The sequence below is a fragment of the Chrysemys picta genome, chromosome 4, assembly GCF_011386835.1.
Source record: "Chrysemys picta bellii isolate R12L10 chromosome 4, ASM1138683v2, whole genome shotgun sequence".
In the NCBI taxonomy this organism is placed as follows: domain Eukaryota; kingdom Metazoa; phylum Chordata; order Testudines; family Emydidae; genus Chrysemys; species Chrysemys picta.
Genome location: NC_088794.1, coordinates 24,368,009 through 24,390,806, shown reverse-complemented (window position 1 = coordinate 24,390,806; position 22,798 = coordinate 24,368,009). Strand labels below are relative to the sequence as shown.

The following is a 22,798-nucleotide window of genomic DNA, read 5'->3' as shown; positions in this document are numbered from 1 at the left end:
CCTACAATAAACAAATCCTCAAAGCGTCATGCAACTCTACAGCTAAATTCCTAGGGATGCCCCCCCCCCCGGCTTTGCTCTAGTTGACTATTCCCTTCATCTGTCTACCTCCTCGTCTATTGGATGGTAGAGTCCAAGTAGGCCGTGGGCCGAGCCACTCTTTGGAGCATTCCATTTGGCTAGAGGTGGGATTTTTTATAAGAAAAATATAATTCCAACGGGAGCGTAGTGCTGGATTAATTATCGCGCCACAATCCAAGGGTAATTCATACTTTATCTCTTAGCATGGAAGCTGGCTCCCCTATGCGGCTTTTAAATGGAGGCGAGTTTGTGTGGTAGTCCCATCCCCATTTCTCTGAGGTTGGTTCAGTCCTGAAAAGAGCATGTTATGGTTCAAGATGCGGAGCAGCCCATTTCTAACAGAGAAGCAGGGGTGGGCGGATTATAAAACCTCATTCAGAACAGGGCCCCAAAGACGTAAAACACGGTGGTTTAGGTCTTGTCGCCGCCACGAGAGGGAGGAATCTCCCTGGGAACCGTCTGTAGCCCCCACGGGTGTAAAGCGGTCGAGCCTTTCCCCCCTCCGACGCGCGAGCAGTTGGTTCGGTCCTGTTTGAAGCTGGGCGCGAACGCTCACTGAACCAACGGCAGCAGTAGTTCCGTGAGGGGGCTCGAGAGCGGCCGGGCAGCCCCCTGTCTCGTCACCACCGCCCGGCCCTGGCCGCTGTCCCTTCCCCACCGCCCGGTCCGGCCCTGGCCGCTGCCCCTTCCCCACCGCCCGGTCTGGCCCCAGCCTCTAAACCACCGCCCGGACCCTCCGGGGAAGGTGAGGGGCCACTTCTCCACCCTTCGCTGACTCCCGCTGAGGCAAGGAGCCGTTGGACGGTCCCGTCCCCGCCTCGCCCTGGGGGTCTTCCTCCGCCCCCCCCTTGGTCTCTCCCCCACCTTGTCTCGTGCCCAGGCTCCCCCCAGGCCCGGCCTGACTCAGTTCACGGCCCCCTCCCTTGACTAGAGGAGTGGCTGTCTTGGGCCCGTGGTGCCTGACTTGATGCCTTTTCTGCGCCCGCCCTTTCTAACCCTCTGTCTCCCCTCGACCTGCAGGAGGAACAAGATGCCTAACCCCGGAGAGGAGACCCCCCCCAGTGACTGCAGTGATCCAGAGAGTGTGCCCTGTAGGCCCAGGAAAGCGAGGCAGGCCCAGGAGAGCCATGATGGGGACGTGCCCAGCCTCTGCCCACCACAGCTGCCAACGTGTACGTCTGCCTCCGATTAAGCTAGAAAAGTCCAGTCTCTACCATCCTCACAGGGTTCAGTGCAAACAGTGGTTTAACCAGGGATGACAGGGCTTCGGGGAGAGATTTGACAGAGAGCCCTTGGGTTTGGAAAGGGACCGGTAGTGGGGTCATGCCATCCTGCTGCTTCCAGGCAGGGCTGATTTTTACTAAACTAGCGCTGAGAGATGTATAGCCTCCACATTTGAGGCAGAGACTGGACAAATGCTCTTGGCAGCTTGAACCATTGCTGACCTGTTTTTAGACTAAGTTCTGCAATGGCTCTTTTTCTACATTTAATAATGTTATGACTGGGCCTCGTGCATAGTGTGCTGAAGTGGCGCTGTGGGGCAGAAAACATACAAATCTTTAACTAAAAAGAACAGGAGTACTTGTGGCACCTTAGAGACTAACAAATTTATTAGAGCATAAGCTTTCGTGGACTACAGCCCACTTCTTCGGATCCATATAGAATGGAACATATATTGGAGTCTGTTTTTGAAGTTTTTCTGTTGTAATATAGCCACCCGCAGGTCTGTCATTGAATGACCAGACAGGTTAAAGTGTTCTCCCACTGGTTTTTGAGTATTATGATTCAGACTTCAACGAGAGACTGCTGAGCTGGAATTGATATGCGAACTAGACACAATCAACTCAGGATTAAATAAGGACTGGGAATGGCTGAGCCATTACAAACATTGAATCTATCTCCCCTTGTAAGTATTCTCACACTTCTTATCAAACTGTCTGTACTGGGCTATCTTGATTATCACTTCAAAAGTTTTTTTTTTTTTTCTCTTACTTAATTGGCCTCTCAGAGTTGGTAAGACAACTCCCACCTGTTTATGCTCTCTGTATGTGTGTATATAGATCTCCTCAATATATGTTCCATTCTATATGCATCCGAAGAAGTGGGCTGTAGTCCACGACAGCTTATGCTCTAATAAATTTGTTAGTCTCTAAGGTGCCACAAGTACTCCTGTTCTTTTTGCGGATACAGACTAACACGGCTGCTACTCTGAAATCTTTAACTGTTCTGGTGACATGGAATCCTAGGCTCCACATCCCATCCCACGGCTAACCTTGGAGGAGGAGGGTGGGGAGGACAGATATCACAATTTTTTGCAAAGATCACCCCAGATCAAAGTCTTACACTTCCCATCAGCTGTATCAAATATTCCTCTCTCACTTCATGCCCCAAAGTGCCTTTATCTGTTCCTTCAAAGGCTTCTTTAGAGCATGTTTCCACTAAACCTCTTTCATGTTCCACCATTAAATGATTTTTTTAAGTTAGTCAAAATTCAGCAGTAGAATCTTGTACTGCATTGTGACTCTTAACTGTAGTGTGTTTAAACTGAACTTCTCTGCCTTGTACAGCTTTCAATAAATGACAGGTGCTGTTTTTTAATTGTCACTAGATGTCGCTCTTGTTTCACATGATACAAAAAGAGGAGTGTGAAAGTACAAAGGGGCTCACATCAAAACTATGAATCTGGGTTTGTCAATTCAGTTTGAATTCTTTCTCAGATGAGTTGAATTGTAACTTTTGGAGAGCTTGTACATCATTTTCTGTATATGCATCAACTTAGACAAACAGTGGTGCATCTTAAGAATTCCACCTGTCTAAAAGATCAGTAAATTCCATTGCACAGTTCAGTGGTACTAAAATCAGAAAAAAATTCAAATGTTCCCTTCCTGCAGCATAGGTGTCTTTAGTAGTTCTTATCCAACAAAGATTTAAGCTAGCTAGGGACTTTGTACGCAGGTATAGTCCCACTGGCTTACTCAGGCCAGTAAGCATGCAAATGTATATGATTCCTTGCAGGACTGGGCTTTATATGACTGACATTTCATAGCATACAACCTGCTACTAGCCTTTCTTCACACAACCCTCTTGTCTAATTTAGATTGAAATCTGTTCAGAAAGGGGACCTGTCATTTTACCATACCCCCTTCTACACCAGTCATGGTATATGCTATTTCCTTCACTTTGCTTTGGGAGGGGCTAATCAATTCAAACTCATTTAGCAATTGTTCTGTTTCTCTGCCTAGCTGAGGAAGGTTCTCTACACCCAGCTTTCTAAATTATCCTGTATTAATCTTTCATATAGTTGCTAGTGTCCTGATCCACTTTTCCACTTGCTGGTCAAGAACTTTCTAGGTTAAATTATTTCCCCTCACACATACTACTAATGTTATCCAGTATATGGATGATATACTTTCATTATGGAAACATCTATCAGATGCAGGCTCCATTGGCATGGGTTATCTAGTTAGTTCTAAGTTCTCTCATTATTTTAGATTTAAACTATAGCATAAATGAGCATCCTTTTCAAACTCTGGGTCTCCTTGGCACTTCAAATAGTTGTATGATTAATCAACTCCGCTAATTTAATCCTGATTTGTATTCTAGTAGCCCTAGAGACCCCAACCAGATTGAGGGGAGGATGTAGAGCTAAGCACCCTGTACAGACCTATTATAAATGCTTCCTGTCCCAAAATGCTTACAATCCTAAACCACACTCTTGCAATCTGTTCCACACAGGCAGACCCTTGTGCCTTTGCAGAGCCCAATTGATTTCAGGCTTAGTGGTCTATGTACACAGACCAGATTGCAAAATGAGGGCTAAGGTTTAAAATATAACAAGAGGGTGAGTCACCCAATGGGAGGATATGAAGGCAAGCCTATAGCACTGTTAGAATCCATAATTCCAACATGTGACTCTTTGCTGTCTCATTCCTATTCTGTACTGTCTCTGGTGTCCTGCAACTTGTAAATTGTTCTCCCATTTATGGCTATTAAGCTAGGCCACATGGCATCATATTTTCACCCCACATATCTCCCATAATTTAGTCAGTGAATTTCACCTGTAACTTTTCCTGTTGCTCTAGAATGTAGAAACCCTAGATAATAGTCCCACAACTGATGATTTTCATGAGATTCTGAAATGACAGTATAAAATCAGTAGTTTGTCAGCTAATATTTCCAAAATGTGTCTAGGGTGTTTAATCCCCTACCAAGGGAGTCAGGAGACATGAGTTTTACTTCCAGCTCTGCCACTGACTCAGTGTTTGCTTTCAGGCACTTAGCTTCTTTGAGTTTCAGTTACACCATCTGAAAAATGCATCTATCATGTATTGGGAGATCTATATCGAAAATACTTGAGAGGAAGAGTGCTAATTCCTTTTTATCTAACTTATTTATTCTTAAAATGGTAAAAATGTGAAATTCTTCTTCAGAATACATGTCTTCCTGGTATCTTTACACTGGAAGGGATGCCGTTAAAAGAACTTCTAAGACTTGTAGTTGTTTCACTGTTCATTTTAACCACGGAACAAGATAGAGACATTAGTTGCATAATTATTCTGGAGGTCATTAAGAGGTTAAAGCCTAGGTATGAGAACCTGTCAAAAGTAATAGGACCAAGCATGAACTGATAAGGCTTTTATACAATCCATTTTTATTCAGCCCACTCAATGAGCAGTCTTGTACTGCTTTTGAAGACCATTTTAATTTGAACAATTATTTCCTATATTGGAGTTACCAATAACCACAGAGTGATATTTTAAATTGATTTTTGATACCCAAACTTGCTTCCATTTAGGTTAATGGAAGTTTAGCTAATGACTTCACTGGGAGAGGATTGGGCCCTTGCTTTTGACCATTAATGAAATTGAATCTTCCATTGTTTAGACATAGAAACCAAACTGATCAGTTTTACTTTTGTCGGTGTCAGCATTTCATCATCAGCTAGGAGCATAATGTTGTTTCTCATATTCTGAGGGGGATGTTTTAACCCCACCCTACATACATAGGCTTTCACTCAGTTTGCATTTCCGTATTAAATTTTGTAAAATCTTTTAGATTTATTAAATGTTGGATCTAAGACTGTAGTTGATCATGATAAAGAACTAGGTCTCATTAATTTCCTTTCTGCAGCCAGCCCTCCACGAGTTCTCTCCATGGCAGAATTACTAGAAACAGCACAAGAAGTTTCTAAAATGACCATTGCACACGAGATTGTGGTGAACCGTGACTTCAAGTTGCAAGAGGTCAACTTCTCACCAAACAGGTTCGTTATACTCTTCGTTTTTTCTCTTACCTGAGGTTGCAGATTATATGGCTAGAATGGGAAATGGGGGAGGGGAGGATTTGGAGGGCTATGGCTGTTGAAAGTATCTAGAAACTACAAAGGAAAAGAAAGTGGGTTTTGGTGCTATATGTTATGTTTTTTTCAAGTTTATTTTTCCCTTGGAACTATGATAAATGCCACATCTGGTCTTCCTTGAGTTTAATGGAGCACTCAGAGGTTTCAGAGGTATAGACAGTGACCTTTTCTTAAGTATTAATCAAAGGAGAAGAGATGCAAAGATCTTCTCTCAGCAATCTGCCTTGTAGCTGCAAACTTCCTGAGTCCTATCTGAATGCCTTAACCACTAGAGTATCCTTCCTGGTGCTGAACAAAAAGAGGCTCTGTAGAAGATATCCTGCAAATATTGTACGGTCCTGTCAGTCTCCTCTGAGGATAAGAGTAGTGGTTGGGGGATTTGAAGGGAGTTATCTGCATCTATCGCAGGCTGGCTAAACATCACATTCTTCTGAAGTGTGGCCGGGGCTGCCTCTGAACTATTGCTAAGTGGTAGAAAAGTAAGATTAAGGTTTGTCTTCACGTACATACGTGTGTAGAGTGTACACACTGTATGGGTATAAACAGCAGTGTAGAGGGTGAAGTGCTGCTTAGATGAGTAAATACATGCCTGAACACTTAATGAAACCAAATTCAGTTTCATTATGGTTAATTTCATGGCCATAGGATTTGAAAATTGGTAAATTTCACCTTTTCAAATGTTTAAATCTGAAATTTCACATTGTTGTAACCATGGGGTTCCCAACCCAAAAGGGTATTTTGGGGGGAGGTGGGGAGTCACAAACCTGTTGCGGGGGGGGCACGGGATTGCAACCCTCACTTCTGTGCTGCTTTCAGAGCTGCACTCTGAAGGCAGCAACCGTGGAGTTTCTTGCAGCTGCAGGAGGTTCCCAGAGGTGGAGGTGGGTCTGAGGTCCACCCAAGAGTGCCTGTGCAGGTGATGGACAAGTCTTTTCCCCAGACCAGCGGGAGCTAGGAGCCCCTGGCTAGGGTGCTTCTAGTAGGAGCGGGAGTTCAGATTTCACGGTCCGTGACATGTTTCTCACGGCTGTGAAATTGGTAGGGCCCTAGCTATGTGCCCTACCTACATGGCTCTCTGCACAGTGAGACAGTGCTGCCCAGTGTCCCATTGCTGGAGCCTTTCCCTGCTGCAGGGAAAGACTCCAGGAGCTCCTCCTTGCCAGAACTTTTCCCGCTACCTCAGCCTTTCATTGGCACATGCAGCTATGGAGCAGACATAGCCTGCTTTTCACTGTGGTGTGTAGCTACACGTACCTTACACACCAACCTCAGTGTAGACAAGGCTGAAGTATGTTTGGCTATGGGGAAAAGAGATGGCTGGGTAGGAACCATATGTGGGAGAACTGTGGAATTTAGGTTGATAGAGGTTCGCATAGGAGGGAGAGTGGTGAGGCATGCTGCTTCCAACATGAGAATAAAAGTTCAAAGAAAATGCAGAGAGGTCCAAGTGGGGACATAGCCCCTCCATAATGATAGGTGTGAGATGGCTGAATGTTCATAATAGTTACTTGTTCCCTCTCCCCACTCAGCCTGGAAAGCCGAGTGAAGGAGACATTGCACAAAGCTTTCTGGGACAGTCTGAAAGAACAGCTCTCTGCTAGTCCACCAGACTACACACACGTGATCCAACTGCTTCAGGAAATTAAAGAGGTGAGCAGTTCATGAGATAGGACAGCCACCTTAGAGCTAGGCCTCTGTTAATGATGTACATCTAAGCTTTGCCTTGTGGCCATACATTAGACCGGAGGCATGAGAGAGTGGAATTCACAGCAAGGAAGAGTAAATACTAGGCCCAACCTTCTAGATCCTGTCTGTAAGACTGTCCCCTTGACCCAGTGTCCCACACACAAATCAACTACACCTGAAAGGTATGAAAACCAGTGGAGCCATGTAACAATCAGTATGGACATAACTGATCATAGATATTGCTTAAATCTCTATGCTACACTGATGCAGTGTCAGGGGGTAGCCGTGTTAGTCTGTATCTACAAAAACAACAAGGAGTCTGGTGGCACCTTAAAGACTAACAGATTTATTTGGGCATAAGCTTTCGTGGGTAAAAACCTCACTTTTTCAGATGCTATGCAGAAAGCTTATGCCCAAATAAATCTGTTAGTCTTTAAGGTGCCACCAGACTCACTGATGCAGTGGTTTCTTGAGCAGGACCCTACCCACACTCTGCTTAAGGATGGCTAATGTCCTGGTCCGCTTAGGTCTCATTAGTATTGAACCCACTGGTTTTCACCAGACAGCAGAAAGCTAGCTCAGAGGTGGTAGGACAACTACCATGTATTCCTCTCTTTTTACATTCCCTCTTTCCTGCCCCAAGGATAGCTGCATTCATTAATACTTGGTGACCTCTTCTCCCTTAACTTGCAACTGAACCCCATCATTCCTTCTCAGTGGACCCAAACCCTCTCTTCAGTACAGCAGATTTGGATTCTAAGAAAGGTAGATGTTGTCTGTTAATAGAATTGTAGACTGAACACAATTTCTGAATTAAAAATGAATTAGATGGGTTTGATTTTATTAAAACCTTACTTGTTATAAGGCTTCTTAAATAAAGAAGCCTGAGAGAGAGACATACGAAGTAAAGTGAGAAAATGCCTTGGCCTGAAAATCCTCCCTAGGCCAACAGTGACTGTGCATACAGTCTCTTCTATCTATAAAGAAACCCCTCTCCAAGGCTAGTCATACATAAGCATCTGTCTTTAATGCACACAACATATTAGAACAGTAGCTAAGTGTTTAAAACTAACAAACAGGCATACCTATCTGCAGAGCCCAGAGCAGCATCTGACGTACTTGCCTGACCTGACCCATACCTCTCCCCTTTTATAGTCCTGAGAGGCAGCTCCTTTCCCAGAAAGCCATCCCACAGAGTACTAGAAGGTATCCCTGTTATAAAGGAAAGAATAGGGACCACACATTATTTAGGGGCTGACATATGGTCTCATAGCATCTTCTGTGTATACCCTTAAGGGGAGCAGTTAGGAACAAACATTCCTTTATAGCTGCTATGGTGGCCCCTACATTTCAATGTGCTTAGTAGTCACCCGAGTCCTCATTCCTATAAGGCCAGCCTTTACTTCTTGTTGTGCAGCTCCTGGCGAGCTGTAGGGTTCCTAGATTTGAACAAAAACAGACTCTCTCTTTGACTTTCTCCTTGGGGCAGACCATACTGTCACTGTTGCTGCCACGGCACAGCCGTCTGCGGGGCCAGATTGAAGAAGCCCTGGATATGGAGCTGATCAGACAGGAGGCTGAGCATGGGGCTCTTGACATCCCCAATCTCACCATGTACATCTTAGGTACAATGGCGATGCTGTGTGCACCTGTTCGAGACGAGGAAGTGCAGAGACTACGGGGTGTGACAGACCCAGTTCAGTTGCTCAGGTGCGTGACACTGTTTGGGACACGGGTGGGTCTCCCATAAATCAGCATATCCTCAATCAGTGATTGTTGTGGCAGGGGAATCTACTGCCTCCTGCCCAATAATCGTATCACATCCGGACTCCTGCTACACTGAGCCTCAGCTTGTCTCACTGATATTTTGAGTTTCTGAATAATGAAAATTGGATTAAATTGTTGTTCACAGGAATGGAAAGTCCAGTGCGAAATGAACTTGAGGCTCAGTCCGGTTCATAGGGGACATATGTCCCTTTCACAAAAACTTCCATCCTAATTGGCACTGAATAACACCACGCACCCCAACCCCTCCATGACAGTCATACCAGAAGGGAATGAGCTATAGTGCCTGATTTCTGTTCTTACATGGCCTTATCACAATATCATCTGAGTGCCCCCCAGCTGTTTAAAAGTAGTAGTAGTTTGTCTTTCCCTTCATGCTGTGAAGGAGAAATGACTAATTATCTTTCTGTGTGTGTGAGAGACTGAAGAACCTAAGTCACAGCAATGAACTTTGCATTTAGTTCTGAGTGCAGTGAGCCCAATTCTCTTACTACTTGCAATAATGAGTCTGTAGGTTGGGTCCATGTCCTGTCTTCTGTACTTCATTGTTTCAGTGGAACATAGCTGTTGTGGGAGGTCATGGTCTCTTCTGACCCTTCTGGTGGTCTCTCTAGATCAGGGTAGAGACAGCCTGGAGGAACACTGAAGTAGCTTGCACTGCCCCTGTTGTACTAGTTCTGAGGGTAAGTAGGATGGGTCTCTGGGGCTTGCAATTTGGTACTGTTCCCCAGCACAAAAACTAGATTTTTTTTAAAAAGTCTGTGCTGCATGAAAAGGAAGCCACTGAGTAGTGTGTGGGGCTGGATTGGGCTGCTGGTGAGTTCAGGACATAAGTACTGACTCCCTGTGCACTTAGAATGCCCAGCATTGAAGACTGGGTCTCTGGGGACAACTTGACATTGGTGAGACACTCGTAGTGATCCTTTTTGTCCTCTTATTCACCCCAGGGAGATTTTCCGGGTGCTAGACCTGATGAAAATGGACATGGTGAATTTTACCATCCAGAGCCTCCGGCCCCATCTGCAGGATCACTCCGTCCAATATGAGCAGAAGAAATTCCAGGAGCTCCTTGTCAAGCTGCCCAGTGAGCGTGTGGGGAAGGAGGGAGAAGGTACAGGGGTGTGCTGGGTCATCATCAAGAATACCTATACAAGGATTAATAATATTGAGCACCAACGCAGGGTGACATAGGTCCAAAGTGCATTAATATTCCCAAAGTTCAGCAGGTGGGGAAGGGCTCTCACCCTGGGGCTGCAGGGATATCATTTTCCATGATAGTCAGCCATCACCCACAAGGGGACAGATTCAGCAGAGGAGTCAAGGGTTGGTGGGTTTGGAGCATGAGCTTACCCTTGGCACGGGTCTCTTGGCAGATGGAGTGTGTGGTGTGGGGGAGGCTTGTGTCAGATGGCTGTGCTGTAGCAGCCCTATGGAGAAACCAGTCTTCCTAACAGCTTACTCAAGCATTTAAAGTGTGCACATACAATTTTAAGTGTTCATTGTGAAACAAGTATTTCTGTTAATGGGACATTGGTTATTTTCCTCTTTACTACTGTGGAATAATGTACACAAATAGGATTATCTGCTGCTTAGTTCATCTCCAGTTACTTTTTTTCCTGCCTCAAACTGGTCTTCTGTTTGACATCAGCCAATGGTGCAGACATTCTGCTGGTGGCAGATACTAGCTTCAGGTGCAGGGTAAACAAGAGCAGCAGCTAGAAACAGAGCTGTTAAGGGTCTTTCATGCAAATTTGTATTAGTAACAAGATGGAAAGGGGAAACTGTCAAATGTAAGGAGAAGTGCTTCTAACCAGGGGATGGATTGGTAGTTAGCAGTACCTGGAAGTCAGGACACTGGGCTTCTAGTCCCAACTTTCTCACAGACTTGCCTTGTAAAAGAGAGCAAGTTATTTAATCTGCTTCAGTTTCTCCCTGCAGAATATGGAGAAAATAGCCGTGGCAGGCGTTGTGAGATTTCATTAAAGCGTATAAAAGGCTTTGAGATCCTCAGAGGAAAGGGCAAAATGTTAAACAGGCCTGTAGTCACCCTTGGCAGAGCATTTCTAGAAGGTTTTGGTGGATACTTAAGTTACTGAATAAATCAAAGGCAAGCTATCCCAGATAGAGAGCAACCTTTTGCTGCTCCCTGTACCAGCTTTGCTGGCTTGCAGCAGAGCTGGTCTGGTTTTGTTAGGTGTTTCACCATATGTGGAGTAATAGTTCCTAGCCCTCTGCACATTACAAAGCTTAGCTGAGGCCAGCCCTGAACATGTGCCTTTCCAGTCCCACTACTACTGGGCCAGCATTACTGTCCTGACAATGACATGACTGTGTCCTATGAGAATGAGCCTGACTCTGAAGCTTCAACAGGTGTCAGTCACTTGGTAAAGTATCAGGGGCCAGCACTGCTCTGTGGCCAGTCTGAGACATACTGTCTCTTCAGAGTGTAATGTAGTACAGTGAGCGAAAACAGTTCCTTCACCTTCACCGTGCTGAGTCTGATTCTTCCCACAAACATCTCTCTGTAATCCTGTTCCAGACAGCCTGGATCACACAACTGAGTGGTTACACAAAGCAGCAGCAGAAGTCTCTGCATCATCTTTGTCATCCCCATCCCATCCTGAGGTCCATGGATCACCCGCTCCACTGTCACGGGGGGCTGTCAGCAGGAGCTCATCTACACCAAGTCCCATGTCTGTGTTAAACCAAGGATACATGAATCTGCTCCGCTGGGAGCCAGGCATAGAGAAATACCCTGAGGTAGGAGGAATCTTCTTGTCAGCCAGGGAGGACTGCTCTGCTGCTTTGATGTGGCAGTTAGAACTGGCCTTAAGTATAAGCAAAATAAACAGGTGCTTGGGCCCTGAATCCTATGTAACCTCTACAGCATGAGCTGGCTTTGTCTCAGGGCCAGGCAACAGGACTGCAAGGGGAGAAAATAGCTCTCTGCTGGATCCCCTATCCCTTTTTGGCAGTGGAAGCTTCTAGCCTGTGGCTTATTTTCCTTCTTCTGTTAGCTTGGGTCCCCTGCAAAACATAAGGCCTTTCCTGCTTCTGGGAGTTTGTGTTTGATCAGTGGTTCACACCGTTCTCCATAGGGGAGCCCTCTCCCATTATCTGTACAGAAAAGGAAGGGCAATGGCGATTCACTAGCTTGAGAATCTCCCTGCTTGGTGAGCACAGCTCTCCCCATGCCCACAGGGGGATTTGATCTTTCTTTGCAGACTCTGTTGATGGACCAAGCCCGGCTGCAGGAGGTGCAGTTGCAAGTGAATCAGCTAACAATCATAGCTGCAGTCCTGCTAGTGTCCAGCAGTGTGTGTGGAAGCGCCTTGTTCAGCTCGCCTGGGTTTGTAGATATGCTGAAACGGGTAACAAAGGCCCTCTTGGAAGGGCTCCCTCACACCAGGTTGGTTGCTTTACCATTATCTTTTCCAGAGGGAAACAAGTGAGTAGACAGGTGCTGGTTGGGAATGAGAAGAGCTGCAGAAATCCACGCTGGAACTCAGAGGATAGTTAAAATCCAAATAGGGGCCAGGGCTTCTGGCTGGGGGAGGAGTTTCCAGCTGGGAACTAATTCCCTAGAACTGGTGACTCACTGGTTAATGGGGAACCAGTGCTGCTGATCATTCTGATCACAGTAACAAGCACTAGGGCAGCTTAGTTTATGGGACACCAAACGAGTACAGCTGGTTGTCTGTGCCTTATGTTGCCATCATGATGTTCCTGGCTACAGGTTTGTGGAGGGCATTTCCTAGCTGTTCCACTGCTGTGAAGCAAAGGTGAGAAGCAGCCCAAGAATATAGAACATGCCTCTGATTTTAGGTTTGGAGAAGCTTTGCTGGACATCAGCAATCATGTGCACCAGGAAGTTAGTGAAGCTCTCTTGCAACTGGGTTACCCTGCTTTCACCAGCGATAAATCTGCTTCCCTTAAAGGCCAGATAAGGAGCATTGCAGAGGAGGACAATGCTGTGCGGAGCGTAATTGGTGAGTCCCTGAGTAAATGTCTAACGTGCTGGCTTTTTACTTTAAAAATGAGGCCACCCTACATCTTTATCTACAATCTATGCTGGGCCTTAGAGCCCTAAAGTGAAGTCCTTTCCCAGGACTGGTCTAGCAGAGGCAACCACCATGTAAGCTTTCCCCATGTAAGGTCAGTCTTTGGCCTCTTTGCTCAGACTGCCACAAGGGTGAGTACCTAGTGCCCCTAGATTGAGATCCTCATTCCTTCTCCAGAAGTCATTAAATGATAATGATCAAGCCGTGAAAAGCTCCATATGACAATACCACCTATGTTACAGATGCAGAAACTGAGGCACAGTGACTTGGTTACAGAGCCAGCAATGGAATGCAGGTCTCCTGAGTCTGTTCAGTGCTCTATCCACTAGCCCACCATAGTAATATGTAAATTACCAAGCTATTTCAAACTAAGTCTTTCCCACTGATCGGTGTTGTTGCAGTTATTGCATTTAAGCACAATCTTAAATTCCATGTTGCATTCTGACATTTGCTATGCACTTTCGTTTTATAATACCAGGATGATTTCCCTTCTGTTCTCTCCAGAGCTATATCTATGCTGCTGAGCTGATAGTGTCTCAGATGTTCACTCTTCCCTTTGACTGACTGCTCCTATCACACCCTTTCTTTTCATACGTACAGAGCAGCGGATCCATTCATTTCTCAGCCTTCATCTGTCTCCTAGTGCCCAGAACTCTCGCAGTCTCCCAAAAGGCCTTGCTCCAATTCAGGAAGAACTGCTGGAAGTTAGCCACAGATTTGGCAGTGTGATTTATCACAACAGGCAGGTGTATGGACCCTACTACCTGGCAATTCTAAAAAAGGTTGTTCTCCCAGGCGCAGAGCCAGAAGCCGGAATAGATTCTTTCTAACTCTTACAGAAAGCACCACAGGCACTGGGGCCAGAAGGGAGAAGGACTCAGCTAGTTTTCAGACTCATGCTTTGGCTTGTAAAGTCTGTTATAGCCAACTAAACAGCTGTCCTGTTCTCTGCAGCAGCATCCAAAGCACTTCTGCAGCTGGGCCACCATAGCTGCTGGGGACAGTTACATAAATACCACTGGCCACTTCCCAATTTGTCTGAATAAACCTTTAAACTAAAAAAAAAAAGTTGCCTTTTTTCATACCTGCTGTTAGTTGGTCTCATTACTTTGAATAAATATGGTAAGATAACCTAGATAGATTTCATAATGTTGTAATGCATCCTGTGAATTTGAACCCTGATTTTTTTCTTGCCTTGCCATTAACTGTGGGTTTTAACCTGCTTTCCAGACACCTCTTAGTCTCAGCCAGGGAGAGGGGATTTGATTAAGATGCTTTGTGTTAATGACAGAGCTTACTTTCTAATGTAACTGATATACTCCTTCAGTGTTAACTTTAAAATCAGGTTTACTTCATGTGTGCCATCTACACTAGCTCAATTTAATCCCCTCTGGATTTAGTATTTTTGCATTCAAATCTACTGTAACCAGTTCCTAAATTTTAACATGCATTGTTAAATGTGGGGCTTTTCCTCCATCTCCTTTATACTAGTGAATTTTCAATACTTTAAAGCTGCATTAGTAAACTCTTTCTGCTAGAGCAATACTGTGCGATCAGAGCTGCCAGGGTCTTTGAGGTTCTGTTATAATTGTATCTTAATATCAAACTATTGATGTAGTACAGCAAGAATTGCTTTGGCTAAAAGATGGCTAGGGTGTGGGAACTTTGTTTTGTTGCAGGGAGAAGCAGTGTTTTCTAGGAGTTGGCAGTTGAACTGTGGTAAGGATGCATAGGTTATGGTCCTGCCAATCCCCTCACCCTCCACGGCACAAGTTGCCCATCTGTAAATGTGGGATGGGGTGAAGGGAAGAGAACTAGTTTTTTTTTCATCCTGGGGGGCAGGGGAGGAGAGATGAAAGGTGCTGCTAGTATGGGCTTCAGCCATTCTCTGGTTCAGACATGCACCCTCATGTGCATTTATACCTATGTTTTTAATAAATGGGCTTGACATTTCAAAAATATAATGCTGAATATTTAATACTTTTCATAGAGCTTTAAAGGACCCCCTAAAAAAACTCTCTATCAGGATTATTCAGAAGACACATTCATGGGACCATGAGAACTGCGTACTGCGATTAAAAGGATTTAATTTTTTTGTTTGGACATAAATGATATAGAATAGCCTCATCAGTAGTGTTTCAGGCTTTGTAATCATAACTGCAAGAGAACCACTATCCTTTGACATGTCAGCAGTAAGATGGGGCAACAGCAGTGATTAGCGGGTTCAGGAAAAATGAGGTCAAAGAAGCAGCTGTCTCATGTGAAGGAAGTGGGTCCACACTATTAAACTAACACTAGCTCATCTTAGAAAAAAAGTAGATTTAATTTAAAACTGTCATGCAGGTCTTTAGCCAAACCATTTTACAGTTTATTTCATGTGATTAATTTCCGTTACTAACTTGCAGTCAAAGGGGAGCAGAATGTGCGCTTCCTCTGCTTGTCCTACAAACCTTAGTTGCACAGCCCTCATCTTCTGCAGGAGAATGAAAATGTTGAACAGATAAATTCAAATCCCACAGTAGTGTTCAGGAGGGGGAGTTCTTACCATTTAGCAGCTCAAACAGTTTTATATTCTATTGTAAAAGTTAGCAGAAGTTGGCTACTGAATGATAATCACAAGTAAAAGGTAATAGACCAAAGAGATATTTCATGGTTGCCCTGACAAGTCATTTTCTCCACTAAATTTGCATATAGATAAAATATTTCCCTGGTTTAACCAAAACAAACAGCCACTTTGGTTCCAGGCACCAGCCAGTGCTTATTTCTTGACCAAATTCAAATTTAAAAAATGAAAATTAAAGACTTCCACACTATCTACATCACAGTAAACAAAGCAAAGGTGTGTGTCTGAGTTTATTTATTAATTCAGTCTGTTCTAAGTTGTACAGTTATGAAAAACAACAAAACGACCGCTGGAAGCCCAGAAATATTTACAATCTCGCCTTGTTGTAGTGAGGTCAGTCTATGTTGTTGCACAGATTGGTTATGTTTGGTACCACAAAATGTTTAAAATTCAGACAAAAATTCAAACAGATTAACAATTGTATATACAGGAAAAAAGAAAATTCAAGTATCAAAATACAGAGACAGATTAAATAACATTTTTATTACAAATCAGTCCCACTGCCATACATCACAATTAGTAAAAAGGTCTAAATTGCAAACTGAAGTTGACTGTTCTCTGCCCTGTTGGGGAAATCTCAGGTTATTTTTCAAAAGACAAAAAATTGAGTTAGCTCTCCCATTTCAAGAGCATCAAATTTGCTTCTGGTTGGACAGGTAGCTCTAAATATGTCAATGTAGGATCTAAAAGGGAGTTTGGAATGGCAAACAAACAGAGCTTGTTATAAAATGAAAAACCCTACTGCACTCAACTGATGGTAAGCATAAGGGAAAACCACTGAAATTCCTGCCGATAGCTATCTGAACTCTGGAATGAGGGAGTGTTAATGTAGCTGAGCCCACATCAGTTTCACAGATCAAGAAATGGGAGTTGCTCAGGGATACCATTTGGTGACAATGCAGCAGCCTCACAAAGGGCAGCAGTCCAGCTCAGCTTCCCCTTCAAGCACATCCAAATACCCTTTTTCTGCAAGGGGAATGGGGGTGTACCTCAAATCCAATTACCAACTTTTTTCTAGAATTTAAAGACAAAACTGAACAGCCGAGATTACCATTTTTTTTAATAGGTACAGAATAAAACAGGATACAGCAGCTTTAATCTGAATACATAAAATGATTGCACCCTCATTTTAAAGAGACAATTCAGCTATTAATCTTAGTGTCTGTCTAGAGTTCTCAGCTTGGCGCATACCAGATACAAATGGAGGGTGCTCTAGAATACCGTCTATCCTTTGAAAAAGGGAAGGAAATGGCTCACAGGGTGGTGCCAGAACTAGCTCAACACTTTGAAAAATTAATCCCATTCAGTAACAGCAATCTAGGACACTTTCCTCCAGATACTGTGAATCCCTGGAGGAACACAAGAGTCTGAACAGTGTACAAATGGCAAAGTACTAAGACTGGGAGCCTCTTGAACTCCTGAAAAATAGAGGCTGGGGCCCAGGAAGAGAGCCCTACCAGGCAAGTACCTTGAAAACATACCACACTAAAACATACGCCGCCAAAGCTTCGCTCCTCGGCAATACGTATTCTATGTCTTGGAGAAAAACATCTAGCAAGAGAACTGCAAAGGGGGTTGCTGGGTCACTGGAGACAACAGCAAGACTGGAGTCTTCGTCACCACTTTTACTGCCAGCCAACCTCAAAAGCTCATGCATCCAACAGAGAGCTATCCCTCTCCAAAGCAGGGGTTCAGTCTCTGCCAACACGCCGAATATTTACACTTACATCAGTATGAACTGCAACATGGGTATAAGGAGGAATGTTAAGTTTCCTAAATTCACTAATTTTTAAAAACAGTTTGTTTTCTGCCCACTAATCATTGACAGGTCTAGGCCCTGGGGATTGTTTGTTTCTCTCCGCGCTCACCATCAGCTGGAATGAAACTAAATTAAATCCTGACAGATACAGCAGCAACTGGAGTTAAAAACAAATAGTTAGGACACAAAATTCTAATAAGCAGCAGGGCACTACCAAACCATCACACCTGCCTGAGATCACAGTCGTGGCATGGCAGGCCCTGTTTTTACATTTCAAGAACCAAGTCATGCCCATTTTACCATCTCTCCTTCCAACAAGGTCCTGATGGTCAGGGCACTGGAAAACATCAGTTCACACAACTGTCACAGCCAAAGCCACCATTAAATACTCTGGTAGTTTAAATGAAGCATAATTACAAAAGCACCTTCAAGATTGTGTTCTGTTTAAGAATGAGAGACTGCTTGGGATCAGCCATCCTTAGATTGATTAGAATTATCATTGAGTATGGACTGTTTCAGTGTAATGCCCAGAATATAACTCCGTGTTTGTTCGTATTCTGAAATACTGTTACACTAATGGTAATTCACAAATGAGCTAGTATCAAAGAAGTGCTAAATCACAATCAGACTTTGAAAACTGAACCCGCTAGCTCATAACTGCATTTAAAAAACATGGCAGATGCAAGAGAGGGTATAGAAAGGAGCAAACTCTCCAGTTATTCAGTGTGATAAACTAAGGGAAAGAGAACTGATTGTGTCCTCCTTACCATAAAAACATCAAGTATTGTAGTGAAAGCAGGCTTCGTACCATGGGTGATATCCAGCAATAATCACTAGGATTATAACTCCTTTGCAGACACAGTTTTCCTTAAGTTATATCCATCTCCCACTTAGGCTTGGAGTGGCTTTAAAGAAAAGTGTATGAAAACCCATGCAGCTGAGTTTCATAACTTGGAATAAACAGCTATTCCCAAAATCTTGGAATTGTTTTCTACTGCTCACCAGGAACTGAGGCGAATTAAAGTACCATTAGACATACACATACTAGCGCCACTGCTAAGACTTTTTACCATACTCTTTGTAGGACAGGACAGTACTGTGGAATCTTATAATTTACTAATGTCTGTTCCACCCAAAAAAATTGCAACATGCTACATTAAGTTGTGGATTTGTTTTGCTTCGTATCGTTGCACGTAAAAGAAAAAAAAAAAAAACATTTGTTGCAACAGACTAGAAAATATGGTATCACTCCCTTGAGCTCAGAAGTCTCAAATCTCCTTTGCTAGAAATGCGTAGTTGCTTTTGTTGCTGGGATCCCTTTCCCCCCCTCGGCTTTGGAAGCCCTTACTCAACAGTCATGAATATATTCAAAGAGGCAGACACCAGTGCCGGGTGGAGATCTTCATCCTGTTGGGGTACCACTGCTTCTTAGGTCTCTGCCCCGTTACTACATTTCCATGGTAGCACACAGCTGCCTGCATATCAGCTTCCCAGAGGCAAACAGAACAGGGGACAACGTTAACAGAAAGGAAAAAAATGCAATGAATAATTTCATGAGTCACATTCATACCAATGCTTGGGGAGGAGAAGGGTGTATGACCAAGTAGTGAGAAATAATAGAGCCACAAATTGGTGAGAGCTACAGGTGCACAGCACAAGCCCTCTGTTCAGACAGGTCTGCTGTGATCCCACCTAGGTTCAGAGGTCAGCATTAAAAAGGCACATGCACAACTGACCCCTTTTTAGAGGTGCTGAGAACACACTGGCAGTTGCAAGGGCTCAGCCCCTCTGAAAATCGGGTCTGTATGTGGGTAGCTGTAACTGATGGTAAACTCTTAGAAATAAAAGCACGCCACCACTTGCATTCCTGATTGAACTGTGTGAAAAGAGGTTTCAGAGCCCCGTTCACAGCTTGCCAAACAATACTCATCTGCAACTGCAGCTGCCTGTAAAAATACCACCGTATTCTACTTCAAGTGCTCAAACCACTACAGTTAACAGTAACACTGCAGTGTTCTGGGCATTCGCTGTAGTATTTCTATTGTCTATGCATCTGTAATAATTTGCCAGGGGTGCGTGACATGTTAAATCCACGTACAAGACTGGGTTTCTCTTCTTTGTGCTTTACAAAATATCCTCCTACCCTCCTTACTTGGATACTTACTAATCAGGTTGTTGTTTTTGAACTCTGTTTGCCCTGTTAGGCCATGGCCCTGAGGGCTGGGAGGTCAGACTCACTCCTAGGAAGGAGCGAGATAAAGATTTTGAAACACAAGATTCTAGTACAATTACTGAGCTGGAGGGGAGAAGGGGAGAGAAAAGACTGATGCAAAATCAATAGCCCACTAAAAAGCTATCCTTATTAGTTCTCATACACAACGAGTGAGGACCCAGGCTGAATTACTACATTTGGGGTGGTTGGTTGCTGCAGAGATTACGACATTTGAAGAAAACTCTTATACCCATAGTTCCTGCTTTGGACAATCCAGGTTGCATCAGTAAATGGGGTTTGCTTAAGATTCAAGAGCCAGTGTGGACACACGGGGTGTTTCTAGAGATGGACATTTGGGAAGGAGGAGAAGATGGGGGTTTTAAACTTGATGACAGACCATCACTAGGCAGAGGCAAGGATAGTGTGAGTAGTAGCTGTCCAGCTTCTTTCCAGCTCTCTTCCTACCACACCATGATTGTCATCTGCAGCTCTCCCACTGCTGATTCTCCTATGAGCAAATTCTGCTAATGGTGCAAAATAAATGATGTTGGTATGCTTGGAACTAGACTAGGATCAAACACATTTGTGATCTTTATCCAGTGAGATAGCTGAATGGCTGGTGCACTAACCCTACTGTCCCACACAGCCAGGTGCTTCCAGAGAAAGGAACAGGCTGTTTTCAGTCTGACTTTAAAACACTGGTCAGAATCCAAGGTGCAGCCTCCCACCTTGAGAGACTAGTATTTCATGTGGCAGAAGAGAGTGAAGCTCAGCATAGTGGGTTGTCGTCATAGGACTACTACTACGTGCAAGTCACACAGTGCCTTTCCTTAGAGGCTCTCAAATTGCTTTGCAAACTGATTAAGCCTCACATCACCTCTGTGAGGGAGGGAGATATTATCCCCATTTGATAAATGGGGAAACTGAGGTTAAGTGACATGGTCACACAGCAAGTCAGTGACAGAACCAGCAGTTCTGACTCCCCATTCTGTTTAATCACTGGACCATCCTTCCTCCTCAGTTTCATGCTATCAATGAGCCTTAAACATTTTGCCCACTTTAATCAGGGCTGGCCATAAGCACAGCCCAGTCAGGAATTCACCAGGGCACCTCAGGAGAATAGAGTAGAACCTCAGAGTTACGCACATCTCAGGAAAGGAGGTTGTTTGCAACTCTGAAATGTTTAACTCTGAACAAAACGTTCTGGTTGTTCTTTCAAAAGTTTACAACTGAACATTGACTTAACACAGCTTTGAAACTTTACTGTGCAGAAGGAAAATGCTGCTTTTAACCATTGTAATTTAAATGAAGCAAGCACAGAAAGTTTCCTTACCTTGTCAATTGTTTTTAAACTTTCCCTTCATTTTTTTTAGTAGTTTACGTTTAACACACTACCATGCTGCAGTTACTTTTTTGTGTCTCTCTGCTGCTGCCTGATTACATATTTCCAGTTCCAAATGAGGTGTGTGGTTGACCGGTCAGTTCATAATCCTGGTGCTCATAACTCTGAAGTTCTACTGTATTTGTATCACCATGTTCACTGGCTAACAAACTGCTTTATGGCACAAAGTCCATCCTCCAAACAAGGTCCCACCTCTGCTCTGGCCTGCACAGCAGCACATGCTCTGTGATTTTAGTTGTAAGGGGTCTGAGTCACATTTAGGAATTAAAGTAGCAGCCGCAGACAGATCTATCTAGCCAACCATGGGGTCAGAAACTTTACAGACAAGGGAATGAGGTGAAGGGAAAGGGGGAGGTGTCTGCACTTAGGGTTCCCAGGCACCTAGGGCCATCCCTAAGGGTAATCCCATTGCCAAGGAATGGAAAAGTGGCAGATGTTTCAAGATCTCTATAGCCCCCATTGCACAGCATTTAATAGCCTTGTGATCTGTAGAAGACTTGTACTTTCTTCCTGCCCAAGGGAGAAATGGGATCAAAGTTAACATGCAGGAAACCTGCTGAACAGAACAAAGTTCCCAGCTCCTCAGTCTGCTTTGGTCAGACATCAAATAGTCCAGTCCCCGCCCTGCACCCAGTTCAGGATTAATTTCATGTGCCTTTAAAAGCTTAACCCATTTATAGTTCTAAAAGGGAGAACCAAGCTGGTAGCTCACAAGCAGTTTGGTCGGTTTGAACAGAGGGGCCCTGCATCAAGTCCGACAAGACAGGATGAAACACATACAATTGACTTCAGTGGGGCAGCTGAGAAGCCACTGCCGGGCGTTTCTTATATATACACACCAACCCTGATCTCTAAGAAGGGTCAATGTGCACAGTGAAAGCCACCGCCGTGCAAGCGGCCCAGACCAGCTCTCACGTTAGCTGTGCAATCAGGTTTGCAACACTGAACTTCGGGGGGGGGGGGGGGGGGAGGGGGAGGGAAAGATTACGTGAAGGATCCATGCGAGGAAATCTAGTGAATGGGTTATTTGCAGACAGCATCACATTGGTTAGTGTTGGTTCAGATGACAGGTAAAAAGAGGAGTAACAGTTCGCTGAAACAGCATACAGCCGTGGCTCAGTACAGAATCTAGAACAAGTGAGTGTGCACACCTCGGAGACAAGAGGTCTACAGCAGTCCAAGGATAAGAACGTTAAATATAAAAAGGCCTGGGGAGCGTCACATCGCCCCCAGAGATTCACAGTGCCGCAGCAAGGGGGGAAAACGTGAAATGGCAGGCGGCTTCCCGGATCCACATCTCAGATTCTCGCAGATTCCAACCCTCTGCATCTCCCACCTCACAGGTATCTAACAGGTCATTCTCTCCGCATGTTACCCTTGTTTCCGAGTAAGGAAGATTCACAGTGTTCAGTAGTGATCAGATACAAAAGCTGTTTAGTCTACAGTATTCTAGTGCTGCTGCCTCTGGTGGTGTAGCCCCTAGAGGTGGAGCTCAGGGCCAGCAGCTGGAGGGAGAGGGAGTTCAGAACAGCAGACAGATCGATCGCAAAGGCACGGTTAGACTAGGTGGACACAGGGTTGCTTTTTTAGAAGATAGTGGTCTCATACTTAGTGCTGAGGGTCCTCTTAGAATCCTGTTTGGGTTCAACAACCCAGGAGACACTGGCATGAGACTGGGAGTCTTGGTCCACTTCAGATGGCTCCAGCTGGAAAACAGTGGAGGGAAAGATAGTACATGAGGCAACTTGCTCACCTGGAGAGTCAGGCCAGAGCTGGGGACATTCAGAAAGCATTCAGTGATGAGGGACACACCTCTACAAACAAAACACG

At 44.5% G+C, this 22,798-nt stretch overlaps 2 protein-coding genes across 38 annotated transcripts in view; one reads left to right on the top strand and one right to left on the bottom strand.

Annotated features, from left to right (window-relative positions):
• Positions 1-454: 454 nt before the first annotated feature.
• Positions 455-14,040, top strand: TCP11 (t-complex 11). Of its 13 annotated transcripts, XM_065591709.1 has the most exons (11): positions 656-748; positions 785-826; positions 1,102-1,253; positions 5,212-5,344; positions 6,970-7,090; positions 8,616-8,836; positions 9,859-10,022; positions 11,451-11,671; positions 12,136-12,320; positions 12,737-12,900; positions 13,573-14,040. In XM_065591709.1, the coding sequence occupies exons 3-11, from the start codon at positions 1,112-1,114 to the stop codon at positions 13,800-13,802; spliced, it is 1,581 nt and encodes a 526-aa protein (XP_065447781.1). In that variant the 5' UTR covers positions 656-748; positions 785-826; positions 1,102-1,111; the 3' UTR covers positions 13,803-14,040. The 13 variants fall into 13 exon arrangements, 10 of the variants coding, with proteins under 10 accessions (XP_065447785.1, XP_065447782.1, XP_065447784.1 ...); XR_010600412.1 differs by having other exon boundaries at positions 455-826; positions 9,859-9,995; positions 12,136-12,168; XR_010600411.1 differs by having other exon boundaries at positions 455-826; positions 12,136-12,168.
• Positions 14,041-15,812: 1,772 nt separating this feature from the next.
• ANKS1A (ankyrin repeat and sterile alpha motif domain containing 1A) overlaps positions 15,813-22,798 on the bottom strand; it is a 163,217-nt gene continuing 156,231 nt past the window's right edge. For 17 of the 25 annotated variants that reach the window (XM_065591695.1, XM_065591690.1, XM_065591688.1 and 14 more), the window contains one exon: positions 15,813-22,674. In XM_065591695.1, coding sequence (XP_065447767.1) covers positions 22,555-22,674 — 120 coding nt within the window. In that variant the 3' untranslated portion in view covers positions 15,813-22,554. The remainder of the gene's footprint in view (positions 22,675-22,798) is intronic. The other 8 variants (XM_065591691.1, XM_065591697.1, XM_042858122.2 and 5 more) reach the window with 1 other exon arrangement.

Bases quoted from the DNA above. Each gene is read 5' to 3' on its own strand.
- TCP11 (XM_065591708.1), top strand. From the start codon at position 1,112: ATGCCTAACCCCGGAGAGGAGACCCCCCCCAGTGACTGCAGTGATCCA. The intron at 8,837-9,858 runs GTGCGTGACACT...TATTCACCCCAG, and splicing joins GACCCAGTTCAGTTGCTCAG to GGAGATTTTCCGGGTGCTAG. The intron at 12,901-13,572 runs GTGAGTCCCTGA...TCATACGTACAG, and splicing joins TGCTGTGCGGAGCGTAATTG to AGCAGCGGATCCATTCATTT.